The 20376-nt window shown below is 36.6% G+C and overlaps 2 protein-coding genes and 1 pseudogene across 2 annotated transcripts; 1 reads left to right on the forward strand and 2 right to left on the reverse strand.

The window, feature by feature from the left end:
* Window positions 1-380: 380 nt before the first annotated feature.
* LOC136222359 (protein IQ-DOMAIN 14) lies at window positions 381-5064 on the forward strand. The gene is made up of 6 exons (XM_066010036.1): window positions 381-761; window positions 1633-1730; window positions 2588-2974; window positions 3065-3298; window positions 3385-3513; window positions 4170-5064. The coding sequence occupies exons 2-6, from the start codon at window positions 1656-1658 to the stop codon at window positions 4890-4892; spliced, it is 1548 nt and encodes a 515-aa protein (XP_065866108.1). The 5' UTR covers window positions 381-761; window positions 1633-1655; the 3' UTR covers window positions 4893-5064.
* Window positions 5065-16743: 11679 nt separating this feature from the next.
* Window positions 16744-17594, reverse strand: LOC136222599 (adenosylhomocysteinase 2-like; annotated as a pseudogene).
* Window positions 17174-18855, reverse strand: LOC136223621 (uncharacterized). The gene is made up of 4 exons (XM_066011732.1): window positions 17980-18855; window positions 17750-17893; window positions 17564-17653; window positions 17174-17309 (listed from the first exon to the last, which is right to left on the reverse strand). The coding sequence occupies exons 1-3, from the start codon at window positions 18571-18573 to the stop codon at window positions 17612-17614; spliced, it is 780 nt and encodes a 259-aa protein (XP_065867804.1). The 5' UTR covers window positions 18574-18855; the 3' UTR covers window positions 17174-17309; window positions 17564-17611.
* Between the last annotated feature and the right edge of the window lie 1521 nt (window positions 18856-20376).

Consider the following 20376-nt stretch of genomic DNA (forward strand, 5'->3'; position numbering starts at 1 on the left):
ATGTTTTTCCATTAATCTACATATCTAAGATATGACGATATTCCTATTTAGATTAATCTCACCACTTCTTTAATTCCATTCCAAACCTTCCTCTTAGTCTTAGAATGACAACACATGTATAATAATTGTATGATATCACTATCCCATTGAGTATATCTTCACTCTTCCATTAATGATAAATTTGGATTTTATCCCATCAAAATATAATAGTGTGACACAACAAATAGAGAAAATGCAAATAATGAGGAGGGTAACAAAGAATATAACAGAGTACCAAAAACCTAACCGTTTCAAATGAGTGTTGCTGTCCGTATAGTCTTCCCATTGAAGTAAAGTAGAAGGAGTTGGCCTCCTCAACTCATTGAGTGAGAAAGTGGTCATCTTTCTCTTTCTCTTTCTCTCTCTTTCATTATCATCCATCCCCCCATCAAAACAAATTTTAATTTATATAATCCACACCCACAACACACACACAAAAGCTATGTGAATCAAAAGTTAAATTCATCCCCTTTCAAAGTTTCTCCTTTTGGTGAGAGAAACAATCAAAGATACAAACACACAAAAGGAAGAAAGAAGAAAAGAGATAAAAGAGAGGGTTTTTATTTCAAACTAACAAAGAATAAATACCCAAATTATGTAACAAAAAGAAGATTTCAAATTTTTTAAACCATTACTATGTTCTTTAGGAAAGGAGAAGGAGGCTAAAGAAAGACATAGTCTTCTCTGGCTGCTGCTCTTCTCTTTTTTTCTCCTTATTTAAGGTATGTTTCTGCATATTCTTCTTCTTTCTTCTAGTAATCATGTTTTTCTGTGCTTGTCTTAATTATGGTATTTAATATTTATGATGGTTTCATGTGATCTGTTTTGTTTTGTGGGTTTTGTTTATTATGTAAAAGGGTGTTCATCATGTTCTAAAAGTCCTAATTTTTTGAAATTGATACTGTTTAAGCCTTGGAGATTGAAGATGTTTATATTTTTTTTCCTATTTAATTCCTTCTGTCTTTGGATCCCCTTTTGTCTGTCAAGTGTCAGATTTTGTGTTTTTCTTGGATCTTTGGACTAATTATTAAATACAACTATTTACTCTTGGAAATTTCTGCTTGTCTTTAACAACCCCCTCATCTCTTCATCCCTCTTTTTGGCTGCAATTACATACATGTTTTTTCTTCTTTTTGTGGCTTTGGACAAAGGAAATCTTATCTAGTAGAAGGATATATCAAGCTTGACAAAGACTTACTTAGCCTAATTTTTAATTTTTAATTAGTAAAGACTTTATTTTGTTCTTAAGGAACAGTTTTTCTGTGTCTTGATTTTCTTGGTTGAATATGTTTTTGTTTTATAATTACCTATATTATCCTCTAATTTTAATATCTTAACCCAGTTTGAAGATTCATCTGTTTTTTTTATTGGTAACCACCCAGTTGAGTTCTTTAATGAGGGGTGGAAAATATCCTGTGAAGTTCATGAATTGTCACATCAGAATTGTTGTTTTCATTAATACACAAAAAAACACAAGACATAACATTTATAGCCACATGTATACACAGATGAGTAGTGGCTTTTTTAGTTTGATGTAAGTTGAAACTGCAGAGTTCAGACATTTAATGTTGAAGTGTTCATTTTCTAATCCAGGTGGAGACAGTAATGCTAGAAACATGGGGAAGAAAGGTAGTTGGTTTTCTGCAATCAAGAAGGTCTTCTTACCCCACTCCAAAGACAAAGTAGCCAACGTAAGTGCATATCTTCATTCTAGTTTTGGTCATCTAACTCTGGTTTGAGACCTATTTATTGTCTCAAAGTCAGGGTTTTATACAGGGACCGGGTCCTCCCGGCCCCAAAGGCATGTGTTGTTGGCTAAGCCCTTGCAGCAGACAAGCTGCCTAGGCTTCCTTGTAGTAAATTCCCACCGGGTGGTGTGCAGCCCCGTCGTGCGTGGACGCTGTCGCACCACGAGGCATTGTTTGTGAGTCGGGTTGTTTGAGAATGCAACCCAAATTGGGCGGTAAATTCCGTCTACGGCTAAATACGGGTGAGAGACTGATTGCAAACAAGCACTGCGATGGAAAGATGGTCCTCCAAGGACTCTCCATCCAAAAATTGATACGTGTCGCCCACAAGTGTCAATTTTTGGGTGTGGTTTCTTAGAGGACTCGGTCCTTGTATAAAATCTCCTCAAAGCCGTCCAATGGGCTCGTGTGCCTGTTGGATTGTGCCAGAATAGGCAGAACCTTCTGAAAGCGTAGAGGCCCCACAAACCGCCTCTATGCCTGGCAATCAACCGCATCTATTAACCTCAACTATTGAATGTAATTCATCCTAACTATGTATTAGATCCGTGGGATACCTATAAATAGAGGTTACAGGACCCTGTAGGTACAAACATGACGTGATGTGACGTTCTTAAAGTCTTGTAAAGCTTATACCTTTGTAAAGCATTCTTTAAGACAATAAACGAGATTTTTCTGTGCGAGATTGAGAGCTTGATGTACAAAATGTTTGTTAAGCTATCATGTAGATATAGAGCATGTATGTGTATTTTAAGAATAAAATCCAAATTGCTTACATAAATGGTGCCAAAACATTGCAGGAATCTGATAAGAAAAGCACAAAAGAAAAAAAGAAAGGAAAGCTTAGACATGGAGATACCAATTCATTCATTCCCCTATTTAGAGAACCAAGTAGCATTGAAAAAATCTTGGATGAAGCTGAAAGAGAGCATAAACTAGTGTTCCGACCACCAACGCCACCTGAGCAACCAAAAACTCCGCTTTTTGTACCGAGAGCCGCTTCTCCGAGGAATAGAGTTACTTCCCCTAAAGCTGCTGCTGCTTCCCCTAGAGTTGCATCTCCTAGAGTTGCTTCCCCGAGGCCACCTTCTCCGAAAAATGTTCATCGTAACTACAGACCAGAACCAACACTCCGAAACCAGCATGCTTCAGCTACTAAAATCCAAGCTGCCTATAGAGGCTATAATGTATGCTTCTCATTTTACCTCTTTGTATTCATGTTTAGGAATAAAGTTTTTTTACCAAATTGACATGTGCATATGGTTTGTATGAGACAGGCAAGAAGGAGCTTTCGAGCTCTTAAGGGTCTAGTGAGGCTTCAAGGAGTTGTAAGAGGGCAAAGTGTGAAGCGACAGACGATGAACGCGATGAAATATATGCAAATGTTGGTGCGCGTGCAGTCTCAAATTCAGTCACGGAGGATTCAGATGTTAGAAAACCAAGCGAGACGTCAAGCTCAATATAAGAATGATAAAGAAGTGGAGAGTATTTTGGGAAAATGGAGCCTTGCAGTAAGTTCCTAAAGACCAATTCTTTTGTTTGTGTTGATGCATATTGATGAGTAGAAACATATGATAATTGGGCAAAAATTCAATAGTCTGAGGCAGGTAATGAAGATTGGGATGCTAGCACGCTAACAAAAGAGGAAAATGATGCAAGATTGCAGAAAAAAGTGGATGCACTTATCAAGAGAGAAAGAGCCATGGCATATGCTTATTCTCACCAGGTATATCTATTACCAAATGTTCCTCCTTACCTATTAGTCTTATCTAATTTGAATTGAAATAGTCCGCTTCAATACCATGTAGTTATTGACCGTTTTAGCCCAAGTTTTCCTTGGGTCACACGTACAACCTTAAAACAGATTACATGTATTAGAAACGCAATTAGTAACACTCCCTCTCATTTTCTGACGTGGGATTTAGTTCATTCTTGTTCTCATCGTCATCTTTCAGGATTCCTCATTACTCAAGCTTCCACCCTAGTCCCACCCTCTTAGGACCGGGTCATTACAAGTCCGCCAACTTCTGTTTGGTTTGTCTCCGAACAAACACGGCTCTAATACCAATTGAAACAGTATATTCCAGTACCATGTATATATAGTCCGTTTTGACCCAAGTCTGATTCCTTGAATGTCATTGTCACGGCTTTAACATGTGTATACATGTGTAAGAAACAAAATTTTCTGATATATGTCAGTCATTTCCCTCTCTTTTTCCAACGTGGGATTCAGTTCATTCTCGCTATCCTTTACGCCGCTCCTTACTCAGTCCTTCCACCCCGATGCCATTGCCTTAGACCGGGTCATTACATTCAGTGTGTCTTCTCTTGTTATATACTAAATTTACACATTTTGATATTTTGCTATATGATTGGTGACAGCTATGGAAATCAAGTCCAAAAACTGCACAATCAAGTCTAGCAGATGTTCATTCCAATGGCTTCCCATGGTGGTGGAATTGGTTAGAACGGCAACTACCTCCCACAACTACTCCAGATAACACCAAACTCATAAAGAAGTTCCAACTTACACCATCAAGGCTACAATCTGAACTCAAGCCAAGTCCAAGCCCCCGTCCATCATCAAGCAGCAAGCCGAATTTCGCCTTCGACGCAATGGACACTCCCACACCAAGATCCTCAAAATCAGTTGCATATTTTCCTCCCTCGAGATACGCACGGACGCCTGTCCACAGAACAACTCCGCCCGTCCACAGATCAAGAGCAGCCAATTCTCCATCTCCTTTCAACTTATTGCCATTGAAGGATGATGATAGCATGACAAGCTGTCCGCCATTTTCTGCACCGAACTACATGGCGCCTACAATGTCTGCACGAGCGAAAGCTAGAGCTAACAGTAATCCGAAGGAGAGGTTTCCGGGGACTCCGAGCAGCGAAAAGAGGAGGCTTTCGTTCCCTCTAACGCAAGGTATTGGTTCGTTTAAGTGGAACAAAGGGTCATTTTTCTCTGGAGGAAAGGATTCAAGTTCACAAAGGGGTGTAGATAAGAACCAATCTACTCAATCTATTGGAAATTTGAGTGTTGATTCAACTGTGTCTATGCCTGCAGCTGTTGGAAGAAAACCATTTAACAGATTCGTGTGATTTTTATTTTTAACATCTTTTTTTCTTTTTTCTATACGTTTTTGTTGTGATTTGGTATTGAGTGTATGGTGATATATTGAGATTACTGATTTGTATTATAATAAAACAGTAGATATTAGGAATTGATGGTTTGAATGTAACAACTTTGGTTTTATTCTGATTGATTTTTACATTCTTTTTCTTCAGTTTATTTCTTGTTTTTTTAGGTGTATTAGTTCCATCAACCAAGATTTTGATTATTCATATTCATATTCAGAAAATTTTGTTATATGGATACGTATCAATATATGATTAGCAGTTATTTAATACGTATTATATATTTTATACATATTGTTTTGGACTAATTTAATGTCCAATTAAAGTACCATTTTTTATTTTTTAAGTTCCAAAAAGAATTCATTTTGACAATGACATTTTTATACTCCCTCCATTTCTTTATATAAGTCATTCTAGATTATTTCACACAAATTAAGAAATATATTGTTTAACTAAAAAAATTTCTGTCATATCATTATTGGAGAATAAGCATTGAATATTAAAAAACACATGTATCAATAGAAAAAATTTAATATTTGAATAAAAAAAAAAAAAAACTAAACTAAAAGTTCTTAAAATCCTAGAATGAATGATTTATATTTGGGAAAAAAAACTAATTTGCTAAGGGAATGGAGGTAGTAATTGATAGACGGTAGGTAGCACATGTTTGGTGGGTAAATTATACCTATGGGCATTAAACTTTACCTATTTTAACATTGTGACCATTGAACTTCAATTCTTAAGGGTATGATCCTAAATTTTACATTTTTTTAACACCGGTGGCCACTCAACGCTTCGAAACGACCATTGGTAGCTTCAAAATAAAAAAATTCGAAGAGTTAATGATATTCTAAGGAACTTTAATTCTTGAAATTTTTTGTTTGATGTCATCTAGGTGTTGTTTGGTTAGGAGAGAGTGAGTGAATTTTTAGAGAGAAATCTCCAAAAAGTGTGATTCTTGAAAATAAAAAATGCGGTTTTATGGTAAACGTCGTTCTGAACAACTTTAATTTTTGAATATTTTCATTTTGAGGTCGTTAACGGTCATTTTGCAGAGTTAGTTAAAGTTGAGTGGCTACCGATGTTAAGAAATGTAAAGTTCAATAGTCATACCGTTAATTGAAGTTCAGTAGCCACAATATTAAAATGGGTAAAGTTCAGTGTCCATAGGTGTAATTTACCCCATTTTTGTTTTTTTTTTTGCCACCTAATAATAATAATAAATAATAATTTTATTTTGGATAATAGTGACACTGTCATTTATGTCAGTTGAGAAAGCCTACATTTAATAGAGATGGAAATCTATTTATGTATTCCATTAAGGATTTAGATATTTTTTGTGATGGAAATCTATTTATGTATTCCATTAAGGATTTAGATATTTTTTGTGGATAATTACTTAAAAGGGGAAAGTTCAAATAAAACCTCTTTGGTTTCACTAATTTTCAGATAAAAGCCTGTAGTTTACTTTTTGTCAAAACGAGGACTGAGGTTTCGCACTTTTAATAATACTATTAAAACTATCTTTAACGACCTGAAAATGAAAATTAGTACTCGTTTTGACAAAAAGTAAACCACAGTCCTTTATCTGAAAATTAGTGAAACCACATGGGTTTTATTTGAACTTTATCCAAAAAAATATTGTCCCATAATTTCAATAATACTGAAGATGCCTGTAAACGTAATCCGGGATTGGCTTTTGCTGGGGCTGATTCGCAATGTTAGCAGAGCTATGGAGGTTGGTTAGGTGGTTTTGGGGTGAAAATTGGATAGTGTACCGTCATGTTAGCAGAGCTATAGGGAGTTCATTTTGGGATGAGGCAAGCGTGGGGAAAAGGCTTCTGAAAGGTTATGGTGGAAGTGGACTTGTACGTCGTAATCAAGCTATTAGCGGTAGTGGGGGACCCTACCATCCATATTCATGGATTACGTAGAGAATTACGAGACAAAAATTGGACCATCTCACTCAAACATATTTATAGAGAAAGCAGCCGTGCTGCTGATTGGTTGGCGAATTTCGCAAGTTCTTATTACTTGGATTTTCATGAATTTGATACATTTCTGTAGGCTTCCAAGAAACTCTCAATAAAGATTGTTAGGATTCGACTCGCAGTAGAGTTGTTCGTGCTGAAATTTTAAGTTATTTTACTCTTTCTTTCCGAACCTTGAGCCTTCCATGTAAATAAAAAAATGTTTGGTTTTTTACATCAGTAATGTTTAATAGTATAGTTTAACATAATTAAATACAACCGGTGAATTTCAGCAAGCATTTGGTTTGACAAAACATAAATTTTGGCACCCGTATACACATTGGGTAGAGTAATAAAAAAAAACTCATGGCTTATCCAATTTATAAAGTCAAGTTTATGGTATAAAGTTAGGTTTGTGATTTAAAAGTTTGTGAACTGGTGTTTGTGTGGTTTACAATTAAAAGACTCATGAATCAATATATCAGTAAAAAATACTTGTAATTTAGTTAATTTACAAAATCAATCTCGATTATTATGTATGGTCTAATTTGCAAAAAAAAAAAAAAAAAAAAAAAAAAAAAAAAACTCATTATACCATGTGTGCTGCTTGTAATATCTTTCAAAGGAGATGTTGTGTCTCATTCATTTGCTTTAATGGCCATTGATGCAGAACATGGTTAATTTATTGTTCCATTGGCGACTTGCTTGTTTTAGAGCAAATAGAGACATTTTGAGCTTCAAACAACTTGTGGAACATCTGTGTTAGTACCTAAAGACAACTTCATATAAATCTCTTTAGTTAAATCTCCATGAAGAAACACATTGTTGATATCTAGTTATTCGAAATGCCATCTTTTCCTGTATCTAAATTTTGTGATGGATTAACTAAACTGCAATGATATTATTGTAAATACTGAGGCTGCTTATGTGTTATTTTTTATCTTTTAGGTTCAAAAATTTAAGGGAAAGTATCTTGTGATTTATCCGGTACAATATAAGTGGTCTTTCACAAATCTTTTAATGAATACGGAAACAATTGATTGAAAACAACATTTTATATGTTATAGTCTTACCATCAACTAAACCATACAATTTATATCCCTTCGTCCCTGCTGAAAAGCCGCTCGTGAACACGATTTACTGGCTCGGTTCGTAAACGAGTCAATCTTGAGCAGGCCAAAGCTCGGTTCGAAAGCTCGCGAGCAAGCTCGATTACAACATTTATGAACAAATTTTAGTTTTGTAGAAAACTATATAGTTTTGTGTTAGTTCACAAATATCTAAACTTAATATTATTTCATTTGCTATTAGATGAGTTCGTTCACAAACATAATAAATGAGTAATGGACGAACTATTTGTAAGCATTTTGTTTATTTATTCACGAACTTTGCTTGTGAGTTTGTTTATGTACACAATTAAAGAGTTATTTGCGAGCAAACTTCACAAATATAATTAACAATTTACTCACAAACAATTCATGGTTAGATAATTTTCTTAATGAACCAAGTCCAAAAGAGGATTTTGGGCTCGAAACAAGCTCGAAGCTCGGCTCAAGCTCGTTGAGCAAGCCAAAGCTCGGCTCGTTAATGTTGAAACTGTTGGGGTTTAGTGTCCTATAGACAATTGTTCTAGGATACAAACTTAATGTAAATTAATTGTTTTTTATATCATTTGTTTTAATGAGATATATGTTTTATAACTATATAAAGGCAATCCCTTTTAAGCACTAAATAAAGTCTAATAAAAGGAAATCCGTAAGTTTATTTAAAGTGATTATAAAGTGTTCATACAAGCATGAAGTGAGACTAAACTTTATGATAAACTAATAAACTTAAAACCACCCCAAGTCAAGTGATATGTTTGGGATTGATATATCACTGTTGAGACTTGTATGTAACAATGTCTTCTGTCCGACAGAAAGCTGATCTCACAAGCTTCATATATACAGATACCTGGACAGTTACATAGATCCGATGAAAAGTTGTTCATTAGGATTGGGGATCCGATTTGAGATAACAGGATGGGTAGATTCATCATTGTCACATGTTCATCTCATTGGTATTAATAGGTATAACTAATCCTCAGACTCAAAGGAATATTAATTGGTATTCTGGATTACGGAATGTGACGCTTTGACTCTGGTGTAACACGATCCTTAATAGAGATGACTCTGGGGTGTGAACAGTAGACGTTGGGTATCACAGGAAGTGATTGCGGGATCGTTATATATTGGATTGAGCATTTATCACTCCCGATAAATGGGAGATACATCCAAGGATCGCTTGTGGAAGACTCGACTCTAAATCCTTTCAAGGTGATAACTTAAGACTTGAAATACAGATTTCACTTAACCTATCTATTTGAGTTGACTCGGCCTGTACAAGTAAAATGAACGTCTCGCTATATGTGACTTGACATCACCCATAGTCATAAGATTCAGTTCAAGGATGTAGTTGATAAAGGATCGAATTATACTGTAACTAATACGGAAAGGTTAACGAAAGAATCAACCTGTCTTCTTATAGCTCTGGGGGAATGATTACGGACTTGCTAATCACATACTCTGTACATCATTCCGTTATGCAAAGATTAAATATAATTCTTTGAAAATTAATTTAATAACGTTGCATACGGCTAGAAGCGATAAGAACCTAATGGGTCACACATAAGACTTGGAACCTAAAAGAGAGATAGATGTTAATTAATTGATGGAAGCCCAATTGAGCACAATAAGGCCCATGGACCAAGGGGGGGTCGAAATTCATGTAGTTAAATACATGAATAATTAATTTGATTTTGTTAATCCTAATTAGATTAGGATTATGAATTAAATTAATTAAGAGATAAATAAGTCAGGAGTTTTAATTAGATTATAATACTCTTATTATTATCCAATAAGGTTATTATTATTATCCTTAATATATTAGATATATAATGAGATAATAATTAGGAATTCTATTCCGAATTGAATTCCTATTCAGTAACCTAATTCTATCTAATTAAGGATTAGATACAAGAGATTATAAATACCCCTCCCCTAGTGATTTTCGAAATCCCTGCTAGCTAATCCCCTCTTGAGATTTTCGAAATCCACCCTAGTGCAAGAGAGAGAAAATTCAACACCCCTAGTTCGAAGACGAGATTTCTCTACGGCTTCCTTTGATCAATTGATTTCATCTATTTCTTTTATCCTTGATCTTGTGTTGATTAGTTAGAGGAAATCTACTTTGGTTGCTATTCAACGGTTGATTCTAAATTAATCTTCCCGTGTTTTATTTCGTGTTTGGGAACTCGGAGAAGAGTTGTGGGCACTTCATTAACAATGGTAGATTGATCATCAAAAGGTAATTCTTCTTATCCCTCTTTATATGAAATAACGATTAACGGATCCTAGGGTTAATGGAAATAGGTTAAAAAAATTTATATTTCCGCTGCTATACCTTAGCCTAATTTGCAACAGAAACACCTTCCCACAAGATTTTGATTTGACAAAATCATTTAAGTTTAATCCATGATTAAAGAGGCAATTAAATTTAAGTGCTTTGATTTAATTGTACTAATCCGTTTGTTCAATATTGAGTATAAATATAAATGCAAAAAGAAATAAAGAATAAGACAGGATCAAGTCAGCATGAGATCACAAGCTGAGTGAAAGGCAACTCGGCATAAGAAAAGATAAAGTCATCCTTAGAACAACAGCTGAAGAATGAAGCTGGTCAAAGAAGCTGAGTAAAATAGAACTTAGCATGAAAAAAAAAGTAAAGTCTGCTTCAGAACAAAGTTGATCCTTGAAAGCTGAGTAAGAAGAACTCAGTATGGGAATTGGCCTACAATAAATCATCGGAGTAAAGCTGAGTGATTCACAAGTGTTCCGTTAGCTAAAAGACAAATCCAACAACTGTCTGCACCAATAATAAAAATCTCGGAATTATGCAAATGTCAATTTCGAGAAACATGGGACAACTAAATTTGGCTAAAAGACAAACTGTCGCAAGAAGACAACATCTGCAGCAAGAAGACAAATCTGACGTCTGAAGAAATCAGAAGACAGGATTGGCCTGACACCTGAAGCTGACCAGAAGTTGTCTCCCAAAAGAGCCGTTTTCGACTCAACGGACAAATAAATTTCAAATGATTTGTTCCTCACAATTCATCTATAAAAGGAACAAAGATTTCATTTGGAAGATTGCCGATTCACAAAAAATTACAAGTGAGAAAGATACAAATTCAAAGCACTCAAAACAAAAGAGAAAGCTTACACCAAATCTTCCATTCTCTGTGTAAATGCTAGATTGATTATTTGTAATCATATAAAGTGTTCTTTGTCTTAAAAGGAACAAGTGTGTGATCAATTGTAATATTGAGAGTGTGCGTGCTGAGTACTTGGTATTTAGTACGTAGTAGTAGAGAAATCAAAGTGTTAGGTTGTAGCACTTAGTAGGAGTTGAGTAGACGAATAGAGGAAGGTACTCTTGCATATTCAACTTCCTGTAATCGGTTTGTGCTCTACCCTTAAAGAGCTCAGTATTGGATTCTAAAAGCCCGGAGGACTCTGGGGACTAGACGTAGGCAGAGAGGCCGAACCAGGATAAGTGATACTGAGTAATTTCTAACTCTCTCAAATATATATATATATATATATATATGTGTGTGTGTGTGTGTGCGCTTGTTTTGATTGTTATATTTACTCGGCATATAAACTGTTAGAAGCTGACACTGAGTAAATTGGAGTGCTGAGTTGGAAACTGACCACACGAGTGTCAATTCCCAACTCTCAAGTAAAACAGTTTTAGTCAACATCTGACTAAAGCTGTCTTACGCTAAGTTCGGCCAAGCTGACCAAAGCTGAGTTAATCAACTTATTGAAATAATTAAGTCAGCAAGATTAATTAGTGAAAAAGTTATATTAGTTCCTAACCCCTCCCCCCCGTTGGAACTAATCACACGGGACCAACAGTTAATTTTATAGCAAGCTCGGCTCGGGCTCGAGCTCGTGAATTTTATAGTGAGCCGAGCTTGAACAGGCCAAAGCTCGGCTCAGCTCGATTACAGCCCTAGCTGAAAAGCCAATAGACAACTATATGTTTCTTAGAATCAAACTTTGTTCTCTGTTTATGGGTGGCTCTAGGGAGAGCCGGTCTAGGCACCCACCTAGAGCCTCCTATTTAGGATTAGGAGGGCCTCTAATCCGAGAATATGGTGGACTGAGTTAAATGAACCCAACAAAATAAAAATGAAATGCATACCACCTTATTCAGAAATGATTGGTTTAGAAAATAAAGTTATATAATTGTCATCTTTTCATTGTTAAAGTCTATTGGATCAAGATCATAGTAAAATTTCTCTCCAGTCCTTTTTTTTAATATAAAACTCATTTCAATTACAATACAATAATTATTGAGATCTCAATTGTTAAAATCTATCTATATAAATAATTATTATCCCGTATCTGAATTTAATAGTAGTTATATATAAAAAAAATAAAAACATAATATGATAAAATGAAATCGAAAGTTGACAATAATAGCAGATACTGTCTCTTTTTTTAATCAAAGCCTCTCAGCAACAATAGAAAAAAGGGGCCTCCAACTTTATTTCACAAATTCTTTTTTAACAATAATTGGCATAAGTTATAAATTTTGTGATATGGATCCAACACGAAATAATAGTTTTAATCGTAAATTAATAAAGAATTAACTCTTTTCAAGCTAAAACTTGAAGGAAATAATCCAACATGGTGAAAACTCAAAGCCTCCAAAAGACCGTTTTTTATTAATTCATGAAAAGATGCATATAATGGAAAAAGAAAGGCTTATATACCTTACAAAACCTAAGATAAGAAAGACAATAAAGCCCTTCTAGCATTACTAACATTTCCTAAGCCATTAGGGGTAATAATAGTTACAAGATAAAGTAATGATAAAGATGTTTAATTAGATTGTGGCAGATTTGTAATTAGAACAAAGTAGAAATTGAACAACTTGATGGTTAAGTTTGTGGCCGTGTGGGAAATTGACACGATGTGTGGGTTGAAATTTCGATAATCCACACGTCATGTCGCAAGATCCACATGCCGTGTGAATTAAAGAAAAAAGAATCTCAGATTTTTGGCCACCTGTTGTGTGGATGCCTTGGTTTCACATCCTCGCTGATGGTCATGGCTCACACAATGTGTGGCTATTCTCGCACGCCATGTGAGCCCTATTTCAGTGACTTCTTCGCTTCTTCATTGTTTCCTTCATCATTCTCTCAGTTCCGAAAAAAATAGCTATCAAGTCTTTGGTGGTGTGCTCGAGAGATGCATCCGACTTGAAAGGACTCAAATCTCACACATTAAATGATATAGACGTCTTCCCCAACCAATTCAGGAGTGCGCTTTTTCATAATATCGCGCTCTTTAGGACTCACTCTATAGTGTGGAAGACTCGTTAAACTAGCTCCCAACACCAAATCAATGTGATGTTGGATGTCCCTCAAAGGTGGTAACCCATTGTAAGCTCTTCGGGAAATAGGTCATGATACTCCTTTAGCATGCAACTCACTTTATTGGGAAACTCTCGTTCTTCTTCCTCTTGCATTCCCCCTGTCGGCTTCACCATCACCACATATATAACTTGGCTCTCTTCACATTCCCGAATGAATTACTTGTGAGTCGGACACACAATTAGAGTCCCCTTCTTCTTCTTGTTCGGCTCTCCTAACATAGGAGTGAGGATGCACTTCACCCCTCCTTCACAAACTTGTAGGTATTCCACCTTCCCGCATGAATGGCATCTTTATCATATTGTCAAGGCCTCCCCAAAAGCATATGACATGCATCCTTGTCCACTACGTCACAATACACCTCATCTTCATAATTCCCAATGACAATAGGAACTTTGCAACGTTGATTGACTCAAAGCTTCCAACATTCTTAATCCACCCCACACTATATGGGCTAGGATGTGCCTCCACAATCAACCTAAACTTTTTCACGACAACATTGCTAATGATGTTCTCTTGGCTTCCGCTATCAATGATGACATTACATTTATCCCTTTGCACTAAACATCGAGTTCGGAACAATTGGTGTCGTTGATCCTCTTCAACCTAGTTAGACACAAGCAACCTCCTCACAACATGAGTCTCATGAAACTACCCATCATCCTCATCCTCAAATGGCTCACAATATACGACATCATCTTCATACCGCTCTACCATATTGGCGATCCTTCTCTTGGGACACTCATTAGAACGACGCGTCGGCTCATTGCAACGAAAACACTTGAATGGCACCAGCTTAGCATAAGGGTTATTGTTTCTATAAGGTGGTGGTGCTCCCCTCAACGGTCTCACATCCCCTGATGGTTCTCTCACAACATTTGGAGCCTTAACCCCACTTGAACTCGCCACTAGCTTTCCTTTATCTAAAAGTCTCAGTGATTCCCGACTCATTGATGAACCTTCACCCCTTATCCTCCGATAGCTCTCTTGGTTTCGCAAACTCAATTGTGACTCTGCCTTCAATGCCAAGTTCCTTGCATCTTTCACTCCAATTACCATTTGAGTATCTTGTCTTGTATCTTGTGTCTCAACCCCTCTAGGTACCTCAAAGCTTTTCAACTCTCGATTTCCGGCAATTGAGCTCTTGCCAAAAGCCTCAAGAACTCCGATGTGTACTCATGTACACTCCTACTTCTTTGTGCACAATGTTGGTATGAACTATAAAGGTATTTCTCATAATCCAACAGTAAGAACCTCTCCCTCAATGTAGATTTCTAGCATACTCATTACCACCAATTGGATTTCTCCCCAAACTACCCTATGTGTACCAAAGTGGCGGTTTGTTTATGCCTATGGGGTTTGACCTTTAGGACTTCTTCTGATGGGTTATCATTCGAATCTAAGGATGAACCAGCCGGAACTATTTTAGACAAGGAATCTGCGCCAGCATTGTTCAAGCTCGTATGAAGTGTTAAGAACTACTCAACATCAGGTTGCGGATTAACTTCTTTAGTCGAGGAAATTAGCTCAGAGTATATACTGCAAGAAGTGAGAGAAGAAAGAGAGTTAAAACAATGGTTCAAATGAACTGCATACATGTAGAAAGAATGTATTATAAATAGATGTAATCCCCAATTAATAATAAACAGAATGAACTATTAGTTAAGAAATTCATTTAATCCTAATAATATCCATAAATAGATTTGTTATGTTATTAAGCTACATTTAAGGTGATGATCCCTTTTTTTCCGAAATAAACACAACTAATAGGTTCGAGGTTGATTACACATCCTCTAGGTAGCCCCTCTCTCAACTAACGTTTGTTACATACACTAGGACTTGAATTCGAGATATCTAACTTAAGCTACCTGAGGACACCTTTAGTAAAGCATCATATATATCATGAAAGCTAGTGCATGTCCATATAAATAAATTTGCAGTTTTAAAAATTCAAACACTTGTGAATTTTCTGTAAAGATTTTGCCAAATTCTAGATAAGATTGTCTTATGTTTCTAGCTAGCTTGTTTTGTCAAATACCACTTATGAAAATTCTGTACATTCCTCTGATTCTATTCAATATAATAAAATAGCTAATATATGATCATTAATGGTAACAGTGCTATACAAGGGAGTGCCTTCGAGAAAAGATAAAGAAAAAGCCTATAAAGATCAACAGTATCTAAAGATTTTGCCCTTACCAAGAGAAGGCGGGAGCAAACTCCATGAAACACTTCAGCAACCAAGAAACTCACAACGAATCCGAGGAACCAATCTTGGGATTCCATCTGCAACATTTCAGCTAAGTCCACAGCTTCATCGAGACCCACTCGGACCAAGGTTGGGGTTGCCTCTTCTGACTGACAGCAGAGTTATCCACAGATTTGCGGAAGGCTCCCGTTGCTACAAGCTAGGAAACAATTGATGGCCGAGTTCTCCCTGGAGGTTTTGCGGTCCCATTCTTCAAAGAGTTATCAAGGACTAAAACGGGTTGATTACCAGTAGATATTTTTTGTCCTTGAGTGAGAGCAGCAGATGTTTCTTTGGTGAATACTGAAGGGTGAGAAGTTTTTGGCCAATGCAGCTTGATTACGCCTATCAGATGTGACCTTTAGGACTTCTTCTGTTGGGTTACCATTGGAATCTAAGGATGAAGCAGCCAGAACTAATTTAGACAGGGAATCTGCAACTGTGCCTGCATTGTTCAAGCTCGTATAGTGTCAAGAACTGCTCAACAGCATGTTGCGGGTTATCTTCTTTAGCAGAGGCAGTTAGCTCAGAATATAGAAAGAATGAGCTGCATTACATGTAGAAAGAATGTATTATCTATTGCATCTGAAATTGCCAAATACAAGACTATCATTTCGAATTACTTTACTTCTGGTATGAAAATAAAATTTATCCACTTTTTTTTATTGAACTCTAATCAAGTCCGTAAACATGGCAAATATCGAACCTATCTGCTATGGTACAGCAGGTGCGACAGGTTCCAAGTTTAAGGAAAAGATCAACGAAAAGGGGAATCCACAAGCAACTAAGAAAAGTGAAGTCTGGTATAGTAACTTAGATTACAACATTGATAGAGAAATAATCCTAGAGACTCGAATTCCTAATTATAGAACAGGAAAAGATAAAATTCATCTATATTCCTAGGTAATAAAACTATATCTACCTTAATAATGTTTATCTAACTAATAGAGTAAAACAATCCATCTTAAACCAAATTAAATAACAATTCCATTTAAACATCCAGTTCTTTAGCAAAGCAACAAACGTATATATGATGAAAGCTAGTGCATGTGCATATAGATAAATTTGCAATTTAAAAGCTTCAAACACTTCAAGCTGCAACTTTCTTGTGGCTCAGTACCTGTAGTGGGCAGGCTTGTAAGGACCCTCAACTGGAATGCTGATGTAGTCAGCCTGGTCCTTGGTGAGTTTAGTGAGCCTGGCTCCAAGCCGCAACCTTCTTATCTAGGTGCTTTGGCAAAACATAGACCTTCTTCTCATATTTTCCGCTTGCCTTCTCATTCCACAACTCAAGTTGTGCAATCAACTTATGGTGAAAGAGCAGGACATCACAAATCTAGGGGGACGAGTGGCACAACCCAAATTCATATGGTGTCCCTCAGCCAATACAATGATGCCCGAGTTGGTCTGCGGGAAGACCCACCTGTCGAAGTGAACAATGGTAACAAAGATGTCAGCCTATGAGACAACATCTTCGAGGGTCAAAACTAGAAATCCTTCCATAAGAGCCTGAAGGGCACACATTGATCAATCTCAATCACGACCACTCAAGATCCAACTTGCTTCTATGCAGCAGCACAACCCTTGCCAGCATCACCATAACCACAAACAACTGAAACCTTGCCAACCCTCTTCAAACCATCAAGTAGAGAGTGGCGGCATCCATACAAATTATCAAACTGCACCAGACAAAAGTTACCATGAAAAGTTAGAATAGATCATAAACTTATCACAATTCATAACAAAAGGATATGTAAATAAGCATCACAAACTAGTAACAAGCATTTGAGTTCATTAATATCAGCTATAACAAAGACTATATGATGCGAGATTTGTTCAAAAACTTAACAAAGACAATTCAGTTGTAGCAAAATACACAACTTGGTAAAAAATGAAGCTCCTCATATAGATCTAATTCACTTCATTCACTTACAGATTTAATTTTCCATGTTCTTCACCTCCATATTCCCTTCTCAACTCTTTACAGTTGGACTTGCTTTTTCCAGACTCTAGTAGAAAATTTCTGAAACGAAGTAGGAAGTGAATACCACTTATATACATTTCCATAAGTGCTTATTAATCTAATAAATAGATTACCAGAATTAGCTAGAGATTTTACCTTTCCAAGCTTGGGCAGCGAACTCAATGAAACACTTCCCTCGGTTAGTTTCTGACCATTTATCGGAACCTTGGCAGGAAAGCTATTATTGGAAGCATCTTCTGTTGCTTTCTTTCCAACAAATGTTCCTAGGTCATCCAAAATCTACAGTAAAAAATATTGTTAGCATAATTTGAAGTAGAACAAAAAGAAGTAATTGAATGTCATAACCTATAAATGGTTAGACTTACAGAAATAGTTGGATGATGATCAGATTTAGATTTAGTAGCCCTGGATACTGAATTCTCCTTGTTCTTCCCTTCCCATCTCTTCTTCCTTGAAACTTTGGCCACAAGCTCAATTCCATGAACTATATTCTTGATGACCTTTAAAGTAGTTTTGGACAACAGAGACTTTGTCTTATTCAAGGAAGGATCCTTTTTCTTATCTGAACCCAAATCTTTACAATTGACAGCATCAATATTTTCAGGGCTCCCTACACAAGCTTGATGTGTCCCTGGAAGTAACCTAACACCTCTAAGAGTAGGGTAGGGTGAGGCTGAGGCTGAGTCAAATTCAAGCCTTTTAACACCAATCAATTGATAACAATGGAGTTCATCATGAAGAATCATATCTGTATGTCCATTGGGAAAATATACACAAGTGGAATGAATTGAATCCGATACCTCGAGATAAATCCCTGGCTTGGCGAAAGGCTCACCTTCAGCTAACATTCCAGCAATACTCAAAACCTGCAAAACAGTATATTCAGCAGAAGCATCATCCATGTTCATGTTTTGTAGTAGCTTGACAAGCATTCCAGGAATGAGATTTGACATTGCCATTCTCGTTCAATTTGCAATTGCAAGGGTGCGTAGTGGCAAATGGAGCAAACAAGTGCTTAAATAAAGGCATGGGATTAATCAAAGGAATGGGAAAGTGGGAATATGGAAAGAACGGATTAGCCATTGATTAATCAAAGGAATACAAGCAAATTAGATGATCACAGCCCTAAAATCAAGGAGATTTCTATGAATGCTTAAGAATAAGAAAGTAAGCGAGTGAAATGTTGATACCCAGAGAATTTCAGAGAGAAGAAAAGAGAAGAATTCAAGAGAGAGAGAAGAAGGATTCTACTATTTCATTTCTTAATTTGGGACAGCACCCAACCCAAGGCTAAATAGCCGTTGTACAAAAGTGACGCAACACAGCTGCTACGTGTACAAACATCTCTCTCCTCTAACTAACTTAAGAAACAGACAAAATAACAAAATGATAGTTAAAAAGCATAAAACGCAACAACAGTAAAATATTAAAACTTGACAAATAACTCAAACAACAGAAGAATTGGTAGCACCAATGCTGCACACAACATTCCACTCCCCTTAGGACCCTGCCTCGATGTTGAACTCAGGGAATCGTTGCTTGATGTCAAATGCATACTCCCAAGTAGCGTCTTCTACTATTCCTCCCTCCCACTGAATGAGAAGTTTAGTAGCAGCTTGGTGTCAGTAACCCAACTAGCCTCTATCTCAGGTAACAAACTCCCCTCAGGAGTAGAAAGTGTCAATGCAGCAAATTCAGCCACAGGTAACCTTGACAATGCATCTGCAGCTACATTCTCATTTCCTTTTTTGTAAGTGATTTCAAAGTCATATCCCAGCAGCTTAGCAATGTACTTCTGCTGTTGAGTGGTAGTGATCCTCTGCTCAAGCAAAAACTTAAGGCTTCTGTGATCGGTTTTGATAACAAACTTCCTGTGTGCAACATAATGGTCCCACTTCCGGACAGCATAGACCACTGCTAAAAGTTCCTTCTCATAGACAGATAAGGCTTGATGTTTAAGAGACAGAGCCTTACTAATATAAGCTATTGGATGTTTTTCCTGCATCAGAACTGCCCCAATCCCTACATCACAAGCATCTGTCTCTATTATAAATTGTTTTTCAGGATTTGGTAAGGCTAGGACAGGAGCAGAGGTAAGTGCCTCCTTGAGTTTGTGGAAGGCTTCTGTTGCTTTTTCTCCTCAGTGAAACCCATCCTTCTTTAGCAAGTCTGTTAGGGATTTACTAATCACTCCATATTGCCTAATGAATCTTCTATAGTAGCCTGCCAACCCTAAGAAACCTCTTAACTGTTTGATGTTAGTGGGCATTGGCCAATTTGATACGGCCTCAATTTTCTTTGGATCCGTCGAGACCCCCCCTTTATGGATCACATGGCCTAAATAGTCAACCGAGGTACTCCCAAAAGAGCATTTGCTCCTTTTAGCTAACAACTGGTGCTCTTGCAACTTAAGAAAGACTGCTTTGAGGTGGTGAATGTGTGTTTTCATATCAGGACTATACACTAGAATGTCATCAAAGAAAAATAAGACAAACTTTAGTAGATAAGGCTTAAATATTTCATTCATGAGACTCTGAAATGTTGAAGGGGCATTGGTCAAGCCAAATGGCATTACCACAAATTCATAGTGGCCCTCATGGGTTCTAAAGGCAGTTTTGTGTATGTCTGTTGGGTCCATCCTAATTTGGTAATAGCCAGAAGTAAGGTCAATCTTAGTAAAAACTGATGCTCTATGTAATTCATCAAAAAGTTCTTCAATCACAAGTATAGGAAATCTGTCCTTGACAGTCCTTCTATTTAAC

The sequence above is a fragment of the Euphorbia lathyris genome, chromosome 3, assembly GCF_963576675.1.
Source record: "Euphorbia lathyris chromosome 3, ddEupLath1.1, whole genome shotgun sequence".
Classification (NCBI taxonomy): domain Eukaryota; kingdom Viridiplantae; phylum Streptophyta; class Magnoliopsida; order Malpighiales; family Euphorbiaceae; genus Euphorbia; species Euphorbia lathyris.

Coding starts and splice junctions, on each gene's coding strand:
- LOC136222359 (XM_066010036.1), top strand. CDS start 1,656: ATGGGGAAGAAAGGTAGTTGGTTTTCTGCAATCAAGAAGGTCTTCTTA. Junction 2,975..3,064: donor CTGCCTATAGAGGCTATAAT/GTATGCTTCTCA, acceptor TGTATGAGACAG/GCAAGAAGGAGCTTTCGAGC. Junction 3,299..3,384: donor TGGGAAAATGGAGCCTTGCA/GTAAGTTCCTAA, acceptor AAAATTCAATAG/TCTGAGGCAGGTAATGAAGA.
- LOC136223621 (XM_066011732.1), bottom strand. CDS start 18,573: ATGGCAATGTCAAATCTCATTCCTGGAATGCTTGTCAAGCTACTACAA. Junction 17,894..17,979: donor ATCATCATCCAACTATTTCT/GTAAGTCTAACC, acceptor TTTTTACTGTAG/ATTTTGGATGACCTAGGAAC. Junction 17,654..17,749: donor CGCTGCCCAAGCTTGGAAAG/GTAAAATCTCTA, acceptor ACTTCGTTTCAG/AAATTTTCTACTAGAGTCTG.